Genomic DNA, 23,680 nt, shown 5'->3' on the forward strand with positions numbered 1-23,680 from the left:
CTGCCTGCAAAAGGTGGAACTTGAAGAGGCAGACTGCAGGGTGCCCATGGACTTCGAACTCTGTTCCTTTAAAAAAAATATCTTTTCCACATTCCGATCTACTTGGGACTCCAAGAGATACTCCCAATCAAATGGGATGCTGAGAAGGTCTTGTTGAATCTCTGGCTTGAACCCAAGATGCAAAGTCTTGCATAGTGGTAGAGTAGTTCGCTAGTGTTTATGTAGTGGCAGGCGGCAGAATCAAGTGCACAGCGTCTTATTAGTCCTCTCTCTTTCTGTAGGTCAGGGGGAGATGCTGCAGCAACCCCTTCCTCTCCTCCCATTGAAATCTGTCGTACATTGACAGCAAGACAACCATATTGGCAATACACCATTGGGTGGCTGCTCCAGTCCTCTTTCCCTTGCTGGCAGCATCTAGCTTGTTACTCTCCTTGTTCAACAATGAAAGGGTGTCCACCACTTCATAAGCTAAGGCCTACTATATTCTGTGTACCACCAGGGAGTCTGGGTTGACCTGGCCATGGATGAAATGGGTCATTGGTAGAGGCCTTGAACACCTCGGCCGGTGGCTTCACCACCTTTGCCCTAATGGGGTCTTTGAAATTATCTTCGGCCGACTTCAAGGTGCCCTTGAGCATGGTGAGGAACTGAATGGTATGTTCAGTCTTCGAGTGTCTCAACCAAAAAGTCCTCCTCCTACTGTAAGTTATGAAAATTGACTTTAATGTGGTGGACGCAATTGTATCACCTGGCGTGAATGGCTTAGCCAGGTATGGTTTGAGATCTGGGTGGTCTGCAGGGTCGAAATTGTAACTGTCCCGGGAAGGGGTTGAGGGGTCACTAACTCTTGCGGCTCAATGGCTCATGACTCTTGCGGCTTGACGCCCTTCACTGAAATCTTGCTCCGTTCCAAAACCTACTCTCGATTCTGACCGGAGTCCATTGGCAGACTGAGCCAGAGACTGTAATTTTCTTGCTGCCCTGCTTGGGGCTCATCTCCTGTGGGAGCTGTGCTCTACTTCAGTGTTGGGCCATCTAGATGAGTGGGGTTTCATCTACTGGCTTTGCTGCACTGAAGTAATACTCACGCCCCTTAGGGTCTTCTTGGTTCAAGGCCCTGCTAATTTCTACTCGGATGATGCCCTGTCATGGTCTGCACACTCAGATAAATCCAAGGAACATGTCTTAGGACTAGGTATCGGCTGAAGCCGAGAGGGTCCTCCTTATTGAAAATGTCACAGGTGTACAAGGACGACCCCTGCTGCATTTTTGAGTGTGCACAAGGCCATTCTCTTTGGCACCATAAGGTCTTCTTGCAACAAAAGGCAAGGCAGAACTCACAAGAAGGCTCATTCTGGTCGTGTGAGAGGATGGTGAGCTAGTCAAGATGAAACAGTTCCTGTTGGTGGAGGTAGAGTGAAAAACGACTCTGATAGCAATCACTGTTTGATCAATCGGAACTTCAAAGAGTGGAGCAGATAGGCTCTAAAAAGCTACAAGGATTACGACGGTCTTGAAGAACGTTTGTAACAGATGGAAAAAGAAATTTAGAGGTCATTTCAATTGAAAATGGGATGATAGTTTAATTAAACAGGTGGCAAAAGTGTGTTCTAAAATTTAGCCTGTGGTTCTAAAAAGTTAGGAAGCACTGATCTAAGGTAGAGTCTGTCTTTGTGTGCACTGTGATGGCTTGAAGCATCTTCAAAGAAAAATTGCAATATGAAAGCGCAACACTACGTGGCAGGAGTATGTAGAGCAAGTGTATCTAAAGGCACATATGCTATGAACACTTTTTTGTTGGAGATATGGATGTATTTGACAACAATCAAAGACAGTCTTCGTCAACAATGCTATTGTCAGTGATAAGGTTGTTCTGGCAATTAAGCATAATATCAATTATGTTGAGCACATCAGTGAAGTGATTACTGACGAGGGACATAGACTTGATCAACAGGAAAGTCCCTGATCAGAGTAGATTAGATAGTTGAGGACATTTTTCCATAGCAGCAAAAAGGCTTAGCGTAGCTGGTTAACAAGAGGAGTCCTTTTTAGGTCTCGTGACCTATCAATGCGCATGCGCATTGAGAGAAGCGAGACTATAGGGCTTTAAACAGAGTTTAACTAACTGGCGATTTGGTGCTGTGCCCGTGCGCTTTTAGGTCAATGCGCGCATTGACCTAAAATGCGCGTGCACATCATCAAATCGCCATCTGTTCCCCAGCAGCACTCCTCCCACACCTTTGAAGTGAAGCTTAGCTTCACTTCAAAGGCCCCTGCTGATTCACACCCTCATCGCCGCTCTCCCCGCTCGGCCCCCTCCCCTGCCCGCCATGTCGCATTTCTCCTCCCCCCTCCCCTTCTCTGCCCCATAGTAATTTCCATCTTGTGCACACAGATGTTCTGGTATTTGCTCTTTACTGTGTAAAGAGAGCAGAAATCCTCTGCCACTTTGAGTGGGTCGTTCAGCATCTGTTGTAACCTGAGCGGTGCCCTCCTGGTGATTTATAGCAGTTGAGAAGCAGTGGGTCAAGACGATTGGCTGTGACTCTTTGCACAACTATCTCGCTGCTGGCCTTGTGTGCTCCGTGTTCCACGGCCTCGCTGTGCCTTCTATACACGTCACCCACCCCCTGTAGCGTCCTTGCTGAGATACCTCTTTCCACACGAAGAAACTGGGTGACCTGAAATAATATATGACCGCGTGATGTGGAAGTCGAGGACTCCGCCACTGTTGCACAAGGTTATTTAAACAGCTGGTCCTACGCAACCAGTCCTAATCGTGTTTCTGTGCACTTGTGTAGCCTTGTTTTTTTTTGTTTTAGTTGTAGAGATGAATAGCTTGACTTGGTGCCATTCCGGCCCAGCAGGCTGGTGACCCTTCCTGCAGCCTTCGTTAGTTTTATTCAGAGGCCACCGCGGTCGAACACTCGGGCGGATTTTATGGCCCTCTTTATCACGATATCCATTGCATACACTTATGAGAGTTTGACGTAGCCAATGGCGGGTAGTTTTTCAGCTGCTGGCTGCAGGCTGGCATGGTAGTTAGTTCGAGGGTCGTGACCTCGAGCGTCGCATTGTTTTTCTTCCCTTAGTTATAGTGCATTGACTGGAGCTGTGTGGAAGTACGCATTTTCTGTTCCTGCTGCTGTGTATTTGCCTGCAACGGGGAGGGCTTGCAAACTGTGTCGGTGTACGCAATCTTAGTTTTTTTTGCTGCACCGTGTTTTTATAGTGATTTCAGCTTGCTGGGCCGTGTCGAAGCACCCATCCTCTGCTCACTGGTGCACGTTTTGTATAGTGAAGAGTTCATCAATGAGGTTTAAGTCAGCAAAGGTGATTTTCATGCATTTTCCAGTGTTGTAGAAGGATCTAAACTATCACCTAGGAGGGTATATATTACACAAAGAAAATCCGAGTCAGTAGTAAATCTTCACCCTTTTATCCCATTTTCCAATAGCTTTAATGTTCTTTCTTTTAGGTGACCTCTTAAAGGAGCACCCCCAATTGATGCTTCATCAGTCACTTTTAGAGAAACACTAGCCTTTTTTCTTTACCCCTCGAGGTGTTTTCTGAAAATGGTTGTTAAGCCTGGCTGCCCTAAGGCAAGTGTTTATGCAGTTAGCAGTAAATGCCTTCCACATATGGGTCATCTCAGAAATCGGTTTTAAACCATGTTTGGTAAGGCTTTAAGAGAGACCTCCTAGCTTTAGACAGACATCAATGTGAAGGTAGCAAGTAAACCAATTTAAAACCTAATCAGAAAAAACGTCTTAATTGGTCTAGCATCTCAGAGACTATTTCAGAGCACATACTGTGTCCAGGCATTAGTCTCTGAAGGTTTATACAACTGCCATGCTCATGCTCACGCTCACCTACCTGGGGCTAGTCATACTTCAGGGCATGTTTTTACAGCTTGCTCTTTGCCCCAGTTGGTTCTCTGCCTAAGCTGTTAGATGGGTGAGGCTCTGACTTTTCTTCAGGCTTGGGCATCATAGGCTAGCTGGGTACCTAAGCAAGCATGTTTCATTAATTATTTTCCCCTCAGAACCAGAATAGCGACCACCATGCTTCTGACGGATTTAACACAATCCAATATGAATGATACCTCTACAACTTTTAATTCTGTGAATTGGCCAGAAACAGGGTATAAACTGAATGTTGAACTGAAGTTCAGAGCATCACATTGCTTTGTTTATATTTATTAACTAGAGGTACTGCTACACTTGCACTGCAGATCTGTATCTGTGTTTTTCCCAATTCTTTAGCGGTTGTCCCTTACTACTATATACGCTGTTGCAATCTAGATTGTCCTCCATCTTTCTAAAACATTGGTGTCTGATTTTTGATCAACTGGTCTATGCAACATTTTTCAGCCATGGTTTCACCACTGTATTTTTAATGTCTTTGACGATTCCTCAAGCCAGTTGTTCCTTTCTAGGGATTTCAATCTTTATTTGAATCATTCAACTATGTATTCACTTCGAAACTGTTCATCCATAACTCAACCACTTAAAAGAAGGACATGTAGCAAAATTTGTTGCATTCACACATTGACCGCACATCATAGGAACTGCAACTAGGAATAGACACAGTTTTTGAAGAAACTGAAATCAGAAAAACTGTATTATTTATATTCTGAGGCAATGATGAAAAGATGCAGGGGATATAATTTTCAAACGCTGACAGAACAGAGCTCTGTAGGCCTGTGCTGGAACTTATTGTGTGGTATAAAATCTGAGTTCCCTGTGACCCCCGGGTCAGGGAGGTGGTAGGCAAAATTGAATCCTCCACATCATGCTGTGCTAAGCAAACATTGAGCTAAGATGATATGAGACTCTACTATACTGTATGCCTTTTTACTACTGGCCTAATTGACATTAGAGTCCTACTAATGTGAATAATCCAACGGATGCATCTTGGAGTGAAAGGGAAAATCCTTCATGTCCCTCTTGAGCTGGAAACAGGGCATTAAATGCTCCCAAGAAACTCAGGGGGACAAGAGGCAGTGTAGGTTCAACAACAAAAGGTTCTTTAGTGGTCCTGACCCAACCTGAACCAACAGGTAATAGACATGGACCAGCATCATCTCCTATATTCATGGGAAGGGTCTATCACCAAATGGCTAGAGAGATGGACATGAAAGTGCAGAATTCTTGAATGGGTCTCTAATTTCCAGATAGCTTCCTGTGCCTGACAAACAAACCACGGATGGCTACAAGACAAATCTCATCAGAGAAGGCTATAAACACCCTTTTAGGGGTAAGTCTTCCCTGGGCAGATAAGAGAAAATGGTTCCCTGAACAACCAAACTGTAGATAGTCCAAAACTATTGCCCAAAACCAAAGAAAGCGCTGGGCTCGGTTCACACAAAAATGTTTTTTCCGTGTTCCCTGATGAGGGAAAACTAAATATAGGCTGTCATTTACAATTTGGAAGGCTCATGTCTCTATTGTGCTACAATCATTGTGTTGTCAAAGAGAACCACATGCACTCCATACATGGCTTTCCAATCACAGAACATCCAAAACATACACCATCATTTGCAGGCCACACTGCAACGTATACAAGCAGTGGGAAGAAGGCCTTATTAACAGTGTTACACAGCGAAATATAAGGGTAAAAATGCTTACAAACCTCGTTCAAATCTCAGCTGATACCAACTTTACCTTTTCTTCAAAGCCTATGAAGAGAAATCGCCTCCCTTTATTATCAGAGGTAGTACAATTTAGGTGGGCCTGCCAATTTTGAGCTCACTGTGGAAAATCCCTGGTCAGCCAGAGAACAGAACATAGGTTATAGAACACTGCTGACTACAGCCTTCTGTCCCTGAAGTAGATAGGCAAGAGGCAATTGGCGAGGTTCTAATAAGGAACAGAAGCGTGCATTACCAATTCCTCAAAGCGAAAGAAATACTGTTCAGACATTTTTCAGTTGGGTGACTATATCAAGATAAATAGTATTGCAAGCTTGAAGAACAATTAGACACTAAGTGAAGACATGTCTAGTCATGATTTTATATGATCAACCAGAAAGGATTAAGGAGGCTTCAGAGATCCACCTTCTGGCATCACTGTTTCATTCCATGAGATCATGAGATCAGTCCGTTAGAAACCGCATCATATTTCAATGGACGCAGTACTGACTTCTGTCTAGCTCTTTCAAGGAATTTCACATTCAAAGCAATAATTGACCAAAAGCCATCAAGGAGGAAAAGCAGTTTGCTGATGTGCATTAATCAGTATGTCTCTGAGGTTAAACATTTGCTTGTTTTGAGTCCCTGATAAGGTTGTGAAAATCCACAAAAAATTAAAGCATCCAGTCACAAAATGAAGACATTAATTCAATGCACAGATCAAGTATGCCTTAAATGTAAAAAGGTGGACCTCTATAAGAACAAATCAATCTAGAGAAAATGTGTTACTTACTCAAAAAACAACGGACGGACTACAGTCTCTCCTCTAAGATGTGACTTGTGAAACAAGGTGTAGAGGAATGGAAGCAGAGAATACCGTGTCAGCAAAGCATCCTTCATTGCATTTTGTCCAGAGGATGAAAAGGATGTAGGATCCTGAGCCTACAAAAAAGATAATAAAAAGGTTACTTTAAGAGGGATGGTTTAGATGCTCAGAAAATTTAACCCCTTAGTTATGAACCAGTTTATATAATGTCTGTGTAGTACATAAAGAGCATAGATTTCTGATCAATAAACAGATGGTCACTGTTACTTTCAGGCATGTCAATAATTCACAGTTCCTGGTGCACCTGCCAAATACAAAAAAAGTGTTGTAATATTATTGACAATTGAAGAATGTAAGTCCTTCCAGTACTAGTCTTTTAGTGCTGTTCGCTTTATTGAAGCACTTTCCAAAGCATTGCAAGGTTTCCGACACAGATCAGGGTCTCCATTGACAAGTACCGATGTATTTCAGATGTTATGCTCTGGACTGCCACAAGGATTGGTGGCAAGGTCTTCTATGCTCAGCTATTGGTGTAGGATTTTGGTTCCTTAGCCCTTCCATTGCCGGATGCTGGAGGTAAACTGAGCACAGTGTTGCAGGCTATGTGGCATGTCTGACCTGGACACGAGGGGCGTTATATATTTTGTGTATTGTGTATAATATGTGGATGTCTCTATAATGGTTAGTTCTTCTTTTGTGTTTTGTTGTACATGGACGAAAGAGGGTTATTGTGCCAATGTCTTTTGTTGTATATGTGTGGCGTCTCAAAGTGGGTGCCTTAAATGGCCCAATCTATGAATTTCCTGTGCTAAGTTGAATGTGTGTGAAATTATCTATCTAATGTATTTTCCAGCTTTGAGCTCCAGCGAGATGTTTGTTTCTATGCAAAACATTATGAAGGGTGGTGCTTTTAGCAGAAAAAAGATGCAATTTTGGTATGACACAGGTGACTAAAGTGTTTGTCAGATGTTCTCAATATAATGTTTTGTCGGATGTCTGCATGTACTGTAATGCACTGCCACTTGCAGTAAGTTGCACAGTGATGGTGAACTATTTGGCTACTACATTGCATATCTGTATTTCTTGTCTTTTAAGGTTTTGTGTAATACGCACAATCCACCTCCCATCAACCTTAATTAACCTCCACTTCAGATTAGTTCCGGTAATACCCTTATTTGTTTTTGTGGTTCCAATTCTCATTCTTTAGCATCTATGGATCCTGGTTTTAATGAGGATCAATGTCCCCCACTAGGAAACAGCCTGAATGTGCCAATTTATTTATAAGAGTTAAAGGTCCCAGGTACTTATGCCCAGTGTCAGTACAGTACCTAAAGAGCAATGCTGTCAGCCAATATTGAGATACAATTGACTTAGTAGTACTGAGTAACACTGTAGCCAGTCACTGATGAGTATCAATATGGCCAGAGATGGTAATGAAAATATATCCTGCCAGGAACTAATCAATGTCACCAGGAAGAAATAATGAGCGTCAATGGTCTCAATCACAGGTGAACATCAATGGGTGTATGCACTAATGAATATGAATGGCACCAAGCAATATTGACACTCAATAGTAGTAGTATTAATGGAGCTTCAATGACCAAGAATTGGTGACCCTTAATTGCCCCATGAAGATCATGAACACTAATGACACCAGGCTGTAATGGGACATAATGAGGAGGCACTATTAAAGAGCTTTAACGGCCCCACCACTGCTGAGCCCTAATAACCCCAAGCGATAATAAGGATCAACTGCCATAGGGAGTGAGAACATTAGTGGGGCAGGCATTAACAAGCATTAGTGGCTCTATTCAGTAAACTGCCAGTTTGCCAAAGCATGGGCAGGTTTGTTAGTCTCATCAATTTTGGGTCTGGAGAGCAAATCCAGGTCCTGGATGCTTAGAGAGTTTCTTTCAACTGTGAAAGAAGAGGGGATACATACTTCCAATTTAATAACTTGAAAACAAAGTGGTATCCTCCCTCATAGAGATAATCTAGTAAGGAAACAAGAAAATACATATTCCACCTAATCTAAAAATGGGGAAAGGCAAACCCTTTTTTTATATAACCCTCATCCACTCTAATAGTGGCATGCTTCATCATCTCGTTCACCCTGATTCTAAATGGTCAGGGTGGACTCAATCATGTTCCAGTGAGCTCATAGAAGAGATTTTCTTTTTTTTACATTAAAGAATTCCACGATCAACCCAAGGTATCCCATTATTCACGGGGTGACTGGGAACAGTTAAAAACCATTAATAAGTGGAGCAATAAGGAGATTGTGGTCGTATGACCCTAACTTATGTTCACCAACATGTTTCTGCCCTACTCGATTTGCCTTCATAGGTCAGGGTGCACCAGATGATGAAGTGTGCCCAGATTCAAGTGGGTGAGTTTTATATATAAAAAAAAAGGTTTTGCCTTTCCAAATCTTTAGATTAGGTGGAATATAAGTTGTTTCTTGTTTTACTTACTAGATTAGCTCTATGAGGGAGGATACCACTTTGTTTTCATGTTTCTTAGTCACCCCAACCTGCTCAAAGGTCAAGGATCCTAAAGGTAGTTCACTGCTTCATGCAATTATAAACAAGGCATCTGCTAGGAGGTCTGGGTCTATTTATGGTATTCAGGGTGCCAATTTGGAAATGGTGATCGGGCACCAGTTTGGCCATCTGCTGGCTCTGTAACATAACAGTAATGCCCCATCCAGCCTGCCCTTAGGAGAAAAGCGTGAAGTGAAAATAAGTCAAAGAGCCTTTTTCTGGAACTGGAAAGGAGAATGACATTAGTCTAGAAGGTCAGGACATTCCAACAGACATTAAAAAAAAAAAGAATAACTGGAAAAAAATACAAAAGTTCTGATGAGCTTATCATCTCAGCATAGCACTCTATGAGCAATTAGGAGGGATATCAAGTTTACGTAGACAAATGCCTTGAACCCCTCACATTCTTGTGCTGAGGTTGGATAGACTGTCTGACCTTTCCTAACCCAGTATCCTTCCAGCCTCTAACCTTGCTAAATTTTGTCAGGGGACAGGATATGTGCCCATTTGCCCAAAATAAAAATGTTTTGCAAAAACAAAAAAGAAAATATGCTGCTACTGTGCTGTGGCATCTCACAGTTGCACCTCACTCTTGTTGAGTGTGAAGCCGGTCCAGGTAAGATAACATCAGCCGAAGTGCCCTATTCACAACTTTGAAAAGAACATTGTGTCAGCTTTGAGCTGCCTTGTTCCCCCTTTCCCATTATATTTTGTAGTGTAATCCCTCCTGCCCATGGAAAGATGGGTGGGTGGGTGGGGGGAATGGTGGGTGGGGGGAATGGGGGAGAGGGGGCAATGCACTCAATCAATCCCTTCACCTCTGGCAAGGCAGAAGCAGAAATAACCCTTCTAGTCCTATACAATTCCCAGAGGGGAACCCAAGTATATTGTTCTAGAAAAAACCTTTTAATCGCTAGCCACCACCATACTGGCCTTACAGCAGTGGGTAGGGGACTGATGCATACAGAAAGAAAAGGACACTACATCTTGCTCTTGAGATCATTTGGGGGGGGGGGAATGGAAGTCTCCCCACCCACCTTCTCCAGTCCAGGCCAGACTAAGGGAATCGGTGGAGTCCATTTCTTTCTTTATTTACTGCAAAGTACGTAAGTAGTAAAATCAGGTTGACACAACTATAGGGATCTTGTTATTAAGAGTGAGGGATCTATCAATCTTCAGAACCAACTAGGGCTCGGGAATTAACCAAGTTGGGAAGGCCTGTATGTCAACAGTGGTACAAAAAGGGGTGGTGATGGACGGAGCATCTGAATCAATCAAACACTCACAGTCAAAAGATCTGGGTTTAATCCATCACCGTTCTTTAGCCCACTCTGCCACCCCAGTTCAGACATGTCTATATGCAAATCAGTCTGACCCTGTGCCTCATGGGAACAGTTCAACCCGAACTGCCAAGCCATGTCTTCCCTGGACCGGAAACAAGCTTCCGAGGACCGGTTTTGTGCCAGAAACCGGTCCCCGGAAGCTTGTTTCCTTTCCAGTATAAGAATTGGCTTGGTAGTTTGGTCTGCCCTGTTCCCATGATGCACTGGGCCAGGGACAGACTAATTTGCATGTAGCCAGGTTCTGAGCTGGGATGGTGCAGTGAGCTAAAAAACGGTGATGGATCAAGCCCTGATCTTTGGACTGGGTAGGAGTGGTCTGCTTAATTCAGACACTCTGTCCATCACCACCCCCTTTTCTGAATTGTATGTCAACAGTGGTCGGTAGCATTTCTATCGGCCACTGAGACTGCTGTTTTCTCTGCATTCAGCCTCAAAATGTTTATGCCCACCCACTCCCAGATATAGTTTTAGCAGTATTTGTGAATCATCAGATTACATGTACATTTCAAAGCCTTTTGCTGGCAAAGCCTTAGCCAGCAGCGCTATGTACATATTAAAAAGATGTGGCGACAGGGCAAAGCGGACAGGGACGCAAAATAATGAATATGCTACTTACCAGTATGCATCTGTTCTTGGCATGTAGGGCTGCTAACATTCATATCTTAGCATTAGATCGCCACCTAGTGTTGGGTCCGGATGATCGCACATTGTTGTCCTGGAAGAGTCTTCGAAGTATCCTGAGATGGGTGGCTCCTCCCCTGGACTACAGTGCGCATGGGCATCGGCTCCATCCCCAGATTGTTTTTCGCCATTGTGGCAGAGGATGGAGTGAAAAGTGTAAAGGATGTCCATGCTAATGATTGAATACAATAGTATATCTGCAGCTGCGACGGGCACCGGGGAGGAGGGTGGGCGATATGAATGTTAGCAGCCCTACATGCCAAGAACAGATGCATACTGGTAAGTAGCATATTCAGTTCGAGGCATGTGGGCTGCTAAATTCATATCTTAGCATAGAATACATAGCAGTCCCTCCATTAGCGGCGGTTGCCCGTGCCAGCTGCAGAAACCTGAAAAAGTGTCTTGAGAACAGCCTGCCCTACAGCCGCTTGCTGTTTGGAATGTACATCAACACAGTAGTGTTTTGTAAAGGTATGTGGTGTAATCCACGTGGCTGCTCTGCAAATGTCCTCTAGAGGAATGTTTCCTAGGAAAGCCATGGATGCCCCCAACTTGCGTGTGGAGTGTGCCTTTGGGGGTATTGTTAAAGTGCGCTTGGCTTTTTGATAACAGATTTGAATGCACTTAACAATCCATCTGGCTATTCCTGCTTTGGAAATCGGGTTGCCTTTGTGTTGTGGTGAGAAGGCAACAAAGAGTTGTGTCCTGTCTATGTAGTACATCAACGCCCTCCGTACGTCTAACGTATGGAGCATTCTTTCCGCCACTGTTTGTGGGTTCTGGAAGAATGCCGGCAAATCGATAGTTTGGTTGAGATGAAAATGTGACACCACCTTTGGAAGGAATTTGGGGTTAGTACGTAGCACTACCCTATTTGGATGAATTTGAATGAAAGGCTCTTGTATTGTGAGCGCTTGCAGCTCACTAACACGCCTTAGTGACGTAATAGCAATTAGGAAAGCAACTTTCCACGTTAGGAATTGCAGTTCGCACGAGTGCAGTGGCTCAAATGGTGGTCCCATCAGTCTGGTGAGGACCACATTGAGGTTCCACACCGGAGCTGGCGGTGTTCTTGGGGGAATGACTCGTTTCAGACCTTCAAGAAACGCTTTAATGGCAGGCACCCTAAAGACCGAGAGATGCTGCCTATTTTGAAGGTAAGCTGCGATGGCGGATAGATGTATCCGAATAGAAGTGAACGCTAGGTTGCACTTATAAAGGTGTAACAGATAGCAAATGATGTTAGGGATAGATGCATCTAGCGGGTTTATGTTATTGTCCGCACAGTAAATGACAAAACGCTTCCATTTTGCGGCATAGCATGCTCTGGTTGACGGCTTCCTCGCCTCCTTGATGATGTTCATGCATTCAGGAGGTAGGTTGAGGTATCCAAACTCTAAGACTTCAGGAGCCAGATCGCTAGGTTGAGCTGTTGCGGATCTGGATGCTGAATTTCTCCATGGTTCTGCGTCAGAAGTCTGGGCGTGAGGCGCAGTCTTTGATGCGGCACCACTGAGAGTTCGAGGAACGTGGTGTACCAGGCTTGGCGCGCCCACGTTGGAGCAACCAGGATGAGTGTCATCGAGTGTTGCCTTAGTTTTCTCGCCACCAGTGGTATCAGAGGTGTCGGGGGAAAAGCGTAAGCAAATTTGCCTGACCAGTTCATCCATATCGCATTGCCCTGCGATTGGGGGTGTGGGAACCTGGCGGCGAAGCTTTGGCATTTTGCGTTTTCCCTTGTGGCGAACAGGTCTATGTCTGGACGACCCCACCTTTGGAAGTACGGCTGGAGTACCGATGGATGTATCTCCCACTCGTGCATTTGATGGCTGTATCTGCTGAGCAGATCCGCCATCTGATTGTCCTTCCCTGGGAGGTGTTCTGCCATGAGGAAGATGTTCCTCTGAATGGCCCACTTCCACATGCTCTGAGCCAGGTGAGACAGCTGTGGTGAGTGGGTGCCCCCCTGCTTTTGGATGTAGTACATCGCGGTCATGTTGTCCGTCCGGACTAACACCACTTTGTTGCATAGATGTACAATGAAGGACTTGAGTGCCATGAAGATCGCCATCAGTTCTAGATAGTTGATGTGCATCTTCTGTTGCTGCGTCGACCATAGTCCCTGCACCGTGTAAGTGAGCAGATGAGCTCCCCATCCCTGGAGAGATGCGTCCGTTGTCAGGATAACCTGTGGCACTGGCTCCTGGAACAGTCGGCCCTTGCAAAGGTTGTGTGGAGTCCACCAATGCAGAGAGGTGTATGCCCGACTGGTAACCAACACTAGGTCTGTTAATTGTCCCTGAGCCTGTGTCCACTGATATGCTAAGCACTCCTGGAGCGGGCGCATATGCAACCGTGCGTGAGGGACTATGAAGATGCAGGAGGCCATCATGCCTATCAACTGCATGAACACTCTTGCTGGAAGTGAGTGTCCCGGTCTGAACTTCTGGATTAAAGGCTGTATGCCGTCTATCCTGACCTGGTTTGGTTGCGCCTTGGCCGTCAGGGTATTGATTGTTGCACCCAGAAACTGCCGGACATGTGCCGGCTGAAGGTGTGACTTTGGGTAATTCAACGAGAAACCCAGGTCGTGAAGGAGGTGAATGGTAGTCGACATGTCCGCGGCGCACTGCTGTTCCGACCTGGCTTGCACGAGCCAGTCGTCGAGGTAGGGGTAGACATGGATGTTCTGCCTCCTGAGGTGCGCTGCTACTGTCGCCAGACACTTGGTAAACACCCTTGGGGCAGTTGTGACTCCGAAGGGTAGGACTTTGAACTGATAATGCGTGCCCTGGATAGTGAACCTGAGGTACTTTCTGTGGGACGGATGTAGCGGAATGTGGAAATAAGCATCCTTGAGATCTAAGGTTGCTAAGAAGTCTCCTTTGTTTAACATAGGAAGAATCTGTTGCAGTGTAAGCATATGGAAATGCTCTGACAGTATGTACAGATTGAGGGGACGGAGATCCAGAATTGGTCTGAGAGATCCGTCCTTCTTTGGAATGAGGAAGTACAGGGAATAAACCCCTGTGCCTTCCTCCCCCACTGGCACGAGCTCGATTGCCCCTTTTTGCAGCATCACCAACACTTCCTGCTGCAATAAGTGCAAGTGCTCTGCGGACATAGGTCTTTGCCTTGGTGGAATGTTGGGTGGAGTGGATTTTAACTCTAGACAATAACCGTACTGGATAAGCTGTCGCACCCACCTGTCTGTGGTGATGTTGATCCAGACGGGCAGGAACTGCTGTATTCTCCCCCCGACAGGTGTTAAGTGGTCGGGGGGCAGTGACAGCGAGTCACTGGCTGCTTGGGGCAGAGGAGCGCGAATTGTTGCCTCCTTTGCCGCGTCCTTTGTTGCTGTTTCCCCTGTAGCCCCTCTTGTTTTGTTTGGGGTACGAGGATTGTGCTCCACCTCTAGGGAACTGTGACTGTTGACCCAACTGTCCTCTGGTGACTCCACGGGCACCTGAGCGACGAAAATTATTGCCACGAAACTGCTGTGATTGTAGGGCCCCCATAGATTTAGCAGTTTCAGTATCTTTTTTAATTTTTTCCAGGGTGGTGTCAACATCTGGACCAAACAGTCTATCCGGATTGACTGGTTGATTAAGTATGGTTGTTTGAATGTCAGGTTTGAACCCTGATATGCGGAGCCACGCCTGTCTTCTGAGCATAACACTGGTGTTAATGGCCCTAGCGGCTGTGTCCGCGGCATCAAGTGCACACTTTATGGCCGCGTTGGAGATCAGTTGTCCTTCTTGTATAATCATTTTGGTGCCCTCTTGAAACTGCGGAGGCAGGTGTTCCACAATCTGCTCTAGTGTGTCGTAATGTGATCTATCATAACGTGCCAGTAGTGCCTGTGTATTTGCAATACGCCAGAAATTGGCAGCCTGCGCAGCCACTCTTTTGCCTCCTGCCTCTAGCACTTTGGACTCCTTATCCGGGGGAGGAGCTTCACCCGTTGTTTGGGAGTTGGCCCTTTTGCGTGCGTTTGCGACCACCAGGGAGTCAAGCGGCAACTGTCCTCGAATGTATGCAGGGTCCGCAGGCGCTGGTCTGTACTTTTTTTCAATACGTGGGTTGACCACCCTCGCCCTGGTAGGCTCCTTAAAGATGTCCGCAGCATGCTTGAGGACCCCTTTGAGCATAGGCAGTGTCTTTACAGATTTTTCCGAAACTGAAAAGGTGTCGAACAGAAAGTCTTCCTCAACTGGGTCAGCATGCATGTCCACATCATGATTAGCAGCTGCCCTCTCAATGAGTGCATGAAAACCTGCAGAATCCTCTGTAGGGGATGCACGTGTACTGAAAGTCTGTGGGTCTTGTCCCATATCTTGGGTGCCTTGGTCCCCAATGACATCATATGAATCTGGCTGTGTCTCAGGTTCATTGACTGGGAATGTGTATTGTTCATCTTCACCATAGCCCTCACTTTCAGAGTGGTCTGGAGACGGTGTTGGGCTCCTTCCCGGAGGAGGCTGGATAGGTTCCATGAGGCCTGAGGCGTCCTGTGGAAACTTTTTCTTCTTTAGGGGGATGACATAGGATTCCACCGGCTGCGAAGTGATCTTCCTTTTGTAAAGGGTTAACTTCCCCGTGTCCGCATCAATGAAACAATCCGAATCCTCTTCTTGGTCGAGCACCTGACCTGAAGATGCCCCTGCCGTAGAAGATTCCGACTTCTTTGGCGTCGATTTCGATGAAAAGGCCTTCGGCGCCACTTTTGGCGGTAGAAGGAAGAGGAGTTTACTTGCGGGCTTGACCGGGACGTCTGCCGCCTTTTGCGTCGATGGCGTTGGCGTCGACGAAGAAAAAGCCTTCTCCCTAATTCTTTGTAGTGAAGAAGCAACGAGAGATGCGTCGGTGACCGATGTCTTTGGCACCGACGAGGTGGCCTTGCCTTCGGATGCGACGTTCCGTTGGTCTTTTGGAGGGATGGACGGCGCCGACCCCGAGTCCCTGGAGCGATGCGCAGATGTCCCCGTTGGAGCCGGGGCTGTGTCGCTTGCTTTGGCTGGCTTTGCCGGCGCCGACGCGCTTGTCTTGTGCGTGCCACCCTTTTTAGAGGATCTCTCCTCCGGCGCCGATTTTGACCCTGTGGAATCGCCGTGTTTCTTCGACTTCTGCGGACCGGAGGTCGACGGAGTCGATGAGGCTGCCGGTTTATTTGTTTTTGCTGTTACGACCGCCATCTTAGGGACGATTGAGTCCGTAACTTTCGGTTTCGGTTTTGGGTCGGCCATTTTAGGTGCAGTCGAGACCGTTGCTTTCAGTTTCGGTTTCGAAACCCTCGGCGCCGCAAGTATGTCCGTGGCCGGGCCAGCAGGCAGGGCCGTGGCTTGCGCTACAGGGTCTTGGGTAAGGCCGACAGGCGATCCCGCGACCCTCTCCTGATGTTCGTCAACTTCGGGGCATAGCTCGTCCCCTGAGCTATCTTCCGCGGCCCCATAAACCATATCGTCGTCCCCTACCTCGTCGACGTATTCAAGGCCTTGACCCACGACCCCGTCGTCGTCATATTCCGGATCAGCCTCGACCTCCGTCTCGGGCGGGGAGATTTGAAGATGATGGCTCTGGTCCTCCTCTTCTTGGTCGTCGAAGATGTTTTCTGGATCCGGGGCCGCCTGTTTGGCCACAAGGCGCACCGCGCGCCGAATCGTGAGAGTCTTCTTCGACCTGAAACTCGCACAGGCCCTGCAACTTCCTTCGTCATGGTCTGGCGAAAGGCATTTATTACAGACCGGGTGCACGTCTATATGTGGGTATTTTGACCCACAGAGCGGACAGAGCTTAAACGGGCTCCGCTCCATGTTGGGAACTTGGTGTCGAGTCGCGATGAGAAGGCCTCGATGTCCGAAGAGTGGTAAAAACTCCGCTGATTCCGGCTCCGAGAGACGGAAGAACTCGAGACCGTATGCAAACAATACCGACGTAAAGAACCCAAAGCCTTTTGGCCTTTAAAATTGATGTTTATTCGGTTCCGACGGAGAGACGTCGAGACCGCATCCGAACCCAATGGCGGAAAAAAACAATCTGGGGATGGAGCCGATGCCCATGCGCACTGTAGTCCAGGGGAGGAGCCACCCATCTCAGGATACTTCGAAGACTCTTCCAGGACAACAATGTGCGATCATCCGGACCCAACACTAGGTGGCGATCTAATGCTAAGATATGAATTTAGCAGCCCACATGCCTCGAACCTGGCTAACTTTATAGCTTGTTTACATTCGGACAAAAAAAAAACAACACATCGAAACCAAGACAGAGCAATGTCTCCAGGCCCGCCACAGTAATTCGATTGATGAGGTGGAGACAGATCTACTGAGACCTGTTCCTTGTCCCAGTAGTACACAGGGTCGGATTGGTAACGGGGTCAGTAGGGCAAGGCCCGAGGGGCCGGGGTCAGAGTTCCAGCTGACGGCTGCTTTTCCAGCTGACGGCTGCTTTTGAGCAGCCTGGGGTCGATTTGGGGGTGTCTCTGTTGTTTGACTACAGCGGCCCAGTGGGTGTCTGAGTGGCCTTTCTTGAGGGAGATGGGCACTCATTATCTCTCTTATAGCAGCAACAGGTACAGGTGTCACCCCTTTTCTTTCGCTGGGCCTCCCATTAATGTAGGCATACTGAGCAGGGCAGGGGGCCGGAGCAGAGGTGGCCTCACTTGTTTTCAGGTGTGCCTCACTAGTGTAAACTGATGCTTGCATTTTTTTTAAGCTCCCCCCCCCCCCCTTTTATGTGAAATTACGCTGAAAGCAGTGATTTGAGGGAAGGCATTATGCAAATGTGGGCCGATTTTTTTATGTGTGCCCGGGCAACTTTTAATCCCAATCCAACCCTGGTAGTACATATTGTCATGGTTAGTAATCAACCTCTATAATCTAATGCAGGTGGTCAATAGCACTCTATAATCTCTCGCAGGTTGGCAATCTTTATTCTCAGTAACTTCTTATTCTTGCCTTTCTGCCAACGTTGGTCATGTCTGCCCTTGGAATACTAACAAATTGGTCACCACCAGTTCAACTTTATCCTACCCTGAAAGCATTTTAGGTGCTCGGTATGTCCGGGGTACTACAATGTGTTAGTAAGGATCACACTGGGAAGATGGGTTAGCAGTTGCGTATTTTGTGAAGAACTCTGCATTACCATTAACTGTAGCTATAGATATCCATAAGTAGTAGATCTCAATGGTGAACAGAGGATTTGCTTACAATCACAGCAACTGGAATTTTTTATAATTCTGCAGCCGCTATCTTTTCTACATAATCATATACTTACCATGCTGCCCACATAATCAACCATTTACTACATAGTCTACATATTTCAACAAAAAATTGTTTGTAGCTCAAATGAAGAACAAGTTACTATAATAATGCAACACATCATGGAGGCCAGCGGGAATTACTATGCAAATGTTAATTGTTTACCTTTCAGCTGATGATTACAGTGTTCATGTGTTAGAATTGTGCTACTGAGGAGCAACATTTGCCCACACAGAATTAATGTGTCAAAAGAGGACACTAATGAAATATCGCAGAAAGTCCCAAATTTTGAAACCTAATCAGATTTTTCCTTGCCATGTAATTTATTTGACAATGCCACCAAATGCGTTCAACCATTGCCACATAAATCAGTGGCCTTGATGGAAAGGAACGGGACATCTCTACCTGCCTTTTCTCTGCTAAGTGGGCTTGAAGTGCAGGCTGAATGTTTTGGGGAACTTTTAATTCATGAACCATTGTTTACAGGCACTCAGGTACTGATAGATAGGTCGGTTCTCCTTTGTACCTATTACATTTAGCAAACCTTGCTTGGACAAAACTGCTTCTATACTGTTTTTGAAGGAGGATTTAGGTGTACCTTCGGATGCCTTGTATTTAGTACAAGTATGTGACTGAAAATCGGGTCCTCACCACATGTGGACCAGCCATATGTTTGGTACCACTGTTTTGTACACTTCTCCATTTTTCAGAACAATCCCGGTTAGATTTACATAGCCCTCAGAGATATGGGTTAAGCCAGGTATCCTGTGCCACTCCCAGACGGCAACAAAATAACTCCAGATACAATTCTGGAGTCACAAACCGCCACTAGTGCTAGTGTACTAGGTGCAAGCAAAGAAGGTCAAGATGCAGAGTAGAGATTCATATAAAGAGTGAAAAAGAGAGAACCCATTCAGGATTATTGGTATCCCATCATTTCACTTGAAGTGCCCAGTGTCATCATCTGGGTTTCCAAACAACTCTTCTTCTTTCCTCCTCAGTCAAAGAGAAATAATAAATTAGTTGTATCCTCTTGTTGAGTTCTTGCCAGAGGAAAAAAACATCAAGGAAAATCTTTCCTTTTAGAAAAGTGCAGTGCAGGAAAAAAGAAGAAATGTGTAGTTAAAATAGGATAGGCAAAAGAGGCAAACATTTTTATTCCTCTTTTTATGATCTCAAATTGCATTCCTACTTAAAAAAAGTGCAGTAGAAAGACAGCAGTTGTAACTATTCACTGCTTGTATCTATGGTCGACATGTTTCAGCCAATGGGATAACTCTCCCTGGCTTTCTTCAGGACCTCACCACAAACAATCTTTGCTACTGCAATAACCAAAATTTATACATACCGATGGGATATTACTATACCCTTGTGATCACTGTTCAGATCCTCTGTATATACATGATGTATAGGACATCAATGCAATATATGCCCTACGACAACGACGGACAGAGCGGGGCCTCTTTGACTGGAGCTGGTGCTAAGAGAGGTGAGGTCTAGTCCTCGTGTTACATGGATGCCCTATAAATCATGTATATTCAGAGGATCTGAACACTGATCACAAGGGTATAGTAATATCCCAGCAGTATGTATAAAGTTTGGTTATTGCAGTAGCAAAGTTTGTTTGTGGTGAGGAAACAGTGTTTTTCCAGTGTTTATGAAACGTTTTGCTTTTATTATTGCTTACTATCTACACTGACAGTGCATGGTATCTAGACCGTGTACGTACATTGTAAATGAAGTCCAAATACATTTTTACAAATCAAACTTATCACAGTACACCATACAATAAGTCTTTGGTCAGGCACGCTCGCTCTTTCCATCCCATGTAAACCTTTTTGGCACTTGAGCTAGACAACGCCAAAATAGCCAGTATACAATTTGCTAACTGGCCACTGGCATAGCTTTCCATGCCAATACTGGTGCACCAGAATATTGTGATTCTCTGTAACAAGTTCTGCAACATATGCGTTGAACTGGGCACAGAGTTATTGAAGCGGTCACAAATGAGGCAGCACTTTTGAAACTCTGGAGACAATTTCACTTTATGGAAGCGATCTATAACTATGTGCAGAGTACCACAGTAGGCTTTATTGACTTGAAATGCTATGGTTGATGAAGGGCTATTTCTCATACATTGTAAAATAAAAGTTCCTGAATTGCTCCTCCGCATTTCTTTGCTTACCGAGTGGCAGGCACTCTAACATGGAATATGTTGCAGTGCCAAAGTCACAAAGTTTTGACCAGTCTACTCTCAAGGAGATGTTTCACATCTACACCAATTATGCTGAACACTTGGTAGACAAGGGTGTTTCAGACTCTAGTTTTTTTATTATGTCCACTACAGCAGTCATGCTTTCCTGTAAAAATAAATCCACGAATGCAGTAGAGTGTTCTTTATTTTCAAATCACTATCAATATCTGACCAAGGATCCTCACTTTTCTTGCCTTTGGCATCATCACTCAGCAAAAATTCTGTAAACGGTTGCCACATGAGTAATGTAGCATTCATGTCCTTTAGGACTGAGAACCACCAGCTAAGTGACACAGTTGGGATTACTTTTTCTTTGATTTTTGGCAATTCACCTGCAATCAATGCTGACTCACTAGAAAAGGGGGCTGATGTATCAACAGTTTTTACCAATTCTCTTTGAGTAAATGTGATGATACATATTGAGAAAGATTCTCATGAAACCAACATTTTTCCTATCAGTAAAAGACTCAAACGTAGCCAAAAAATAAAATATGATTTTGATATTTCCTGATTTTCTACAGTTTTTAAAATAAATAAACACCTAAAACATGCTTAAACACCCTGAATCTTTAGACCAATGACTACAAAACTGAAAAATGGAAGAAGAAACAATATTTTAGTGACATCCCTAAACAACAAAAGTCAAGCAGAATAATGTTAGCCCAGTCTTTCATACTGCTACCTTATATAACAAAGATACATTGTATTGGCCCCTTCAGGAAGAAATAAAATTGACTTTTTCACTCTCCTTTTCCTTTCTTTGAATGGCATTTAGTTTGTGTTTGTGCAGGGGTTTTTTCAGTGTTTATATGTTTACACTGGTGAGGGCTTTTTCCTATCCAGTGGGGATTTATCAGTTATTATATGTTTAAACCTAAAACTGGACAGCCTAAGTGTAATCCTCTGTGCTCCGGATAGTTTGAATGTTATAATGTAATGCCGACTTCTTGTACCACCTCGCTAAGGTGTCGATGTAATGTCATAAATGCTGCAGTTTGTTTCCAACAATAAAAAATGTAAAACATTTTTTTTTTAAAAAGGACCGAAGAGTCGTACTGACTCAGGAAGAAGAGGACACCAACTGCTTAGGTCCCAGCACTACCGGCCTGTTCTGACTCCGACCTGCCTACAGCGGAAACCCCAAGGTAGCCAGGTGCCACCCAGAAGACCTGCCCTGCAATCATCTGAAAGCCTCTTTCCAGTGAGCACTGGATTTGCTAAACAAAGACTTCAACACAGAACCCGGATCCAGGGGGCTTCACACCATTCTACACCAGACGTCCATTCCCAGAATTCGAGTGACCAAACACCATGAGGAGATCTTCCCAGAGATCCAGACCTGGGTCTGGTGATTTCTGACCTACCGCAAGCTTCAGACCGACACCTGCAGCCTCAACTTGAATGGGACCCCCCCGACCGCGACAGGAGCTGGTAAGAAGATCTGTCGCCTAAAGACACCCTTGCACCCGACACGCCATGGGCTTGGGTGAACCAACTGACCATGTCCAGGTATCCCCTCCAAGAACACAATTTACCTCTCCTGCCGGTGGTCGCCATCAGGAAACCGCTTTGCTTGAGCCTGCAGCCTTTTCTTCAAACAGGAGATCACCATTTCAAACCATAGGGCTCCCGACAAACCATAGGGCTCCCGACAAACCTCCACTGGCTCCCCATAAATAAGAGGATTACCTTCCGCCTCCTAACCCACGCACACAAAGCACTTTACGAACTTGGACCCGAATTCCTCAACACACGACTGTCCTTCTACACCCCCTCCCGTCAGCTACGATCCTCCAACCAAGCCCTTGCCACTGTACCTCGCATCAACAAAGCCACCATGGGAGGTAGATCCTTCTCCTACCTGGCAGCTAAAACTTGGAACTCTTTTCCCACTCACCTTCGCCTTACTCAGAACCACCTAGCATTCAGAAAGCAACTTAAAACTTGGATATTCGACAAGTAATTCCCCCCCATTCCTCAAGCGCCTTGAGACCCTCTGGGTATGTAGCGCGCTATATAAATCTTGACTTGACTTGACTTGACATCTTCTTGGCACTCTGCATCCGGATGCCTCCGTGCTGCTGGTAGTGCAGCTCCTGTGCAGATTGTTGGCCCCTGCTGTGCTGATACTAACCCCAGGAGCTGAGCTCCCACACCGAGTGGCCTACTCATAAGCAGCCCCTGACCGAAGGACCCCTTAGTCCTATTGGCTAATATCGTGGATGTCTGTGGGTCAGCCGATCTCGGGGGCTCGTCTGTTCTCTGGAGGTAGAGTCTTTAATGCGGAGTATCCAGCAGGTTTCCTCCAATGATTGCAGTTGGTGCAGCTTGCCATCTAAACAGAAGATGAGCCAGAATGGGTGGACCCATGAGTAGGTAACGCTAATGTTCTGCAGGTGAGAAGTCACTGGGCGAAAGTCAGAACGCTTCTGCAGAGTTATTGCCGCCAAGTCTTGACAGAGCATCGATGTATGCCCCCTTAAGTGCACCGGGTTTTTGTCTCTGGCCTTTCGCAGAATCTTTTCTTTTAACTAAAATTCATTGATACAAACTAAGATATTGGGGGGGGAATGGCCCACCTTGGTATCCAATTTTGATCCTCAGATCCAACGGAAATTCCAGGAAGTATAGAAAAATATCCCTAATGTAAATGGCTAGATCTGACCCTTCTCCTTTTGTTGACACTACTTTAATAAGAATATTATTTCACCTCGATCTGTTTTCTAAGTCCTCAGCATCCTCAGTCAATCTGCTGCTCCTGAACGCGAATTATCTCATGGTGTAAGTGCTCCGCTTCTTAATCATGGGTGTTTTAATGGTCTTCAATGGCTGAGACCCGGTCCCAGACTGCGTCTAGGTCTCGTTGGACTTCTTTGATATCATTTGAAAGATCTTGTTTGACTGCTGGCAGGTTGTCCCGCAAAAGACACACAGAGGGCCTTGAGAAAGGAGCAAGTTACTGGTTCTTCTGGGTTTTTGCCTTCTTGAAGGAGGCCCAAGCCGGACGTCGACTTGTGATCCCCTGCCGGGTCACCAAGACGTTTGATTAGCATATCATTCAGGTTGTGATCTTTTTTAGCCCAGGCTGTTGCCAGAACTCCAGGATTCGAGGTAGTGCCTCGGCCACTCCTCTGCTCCAGCC

At 45.6% G+C, this 23,680-nt stretch overlaps 1 protein-coding gene across 1 annotated transcript in view; it reads right to left on the minus strand.

Moving 5' to 3' along the window:
- LOC147684751 (lysosomal alpha-glucosidase-like) overlaps nt 1–23,680 on the minus strand; it is a 496,980-nt gene that overhangs the window by 43,800 nt on the left and 429,500 nt on the right. Inside the window, exon 15 of the mRNA XM_086940598.1 lies at nt 6,426–6,574. Coding sequence (XP_086796724.1) covers nt 6,426–6,574 — 149 coding nt within the window. The remainder of the gene's footprint in view (nt 1–6,425; nt 6,575–23,680) is intronic.

This window comes from Lissotriton vulgaris, chromosome 10 (assembly GCF_964263255.1).
Source record: "Lissotriton vulgaris chromosome 10, aLisVul1.2, whole genome shotgun sequence".
Lineage (NCBI taxonomy): Eukaryota > Metazoa > Chordata > Amphibia > Caudata > Salamandridae > Lissotriton > Lissotriton vulgaris.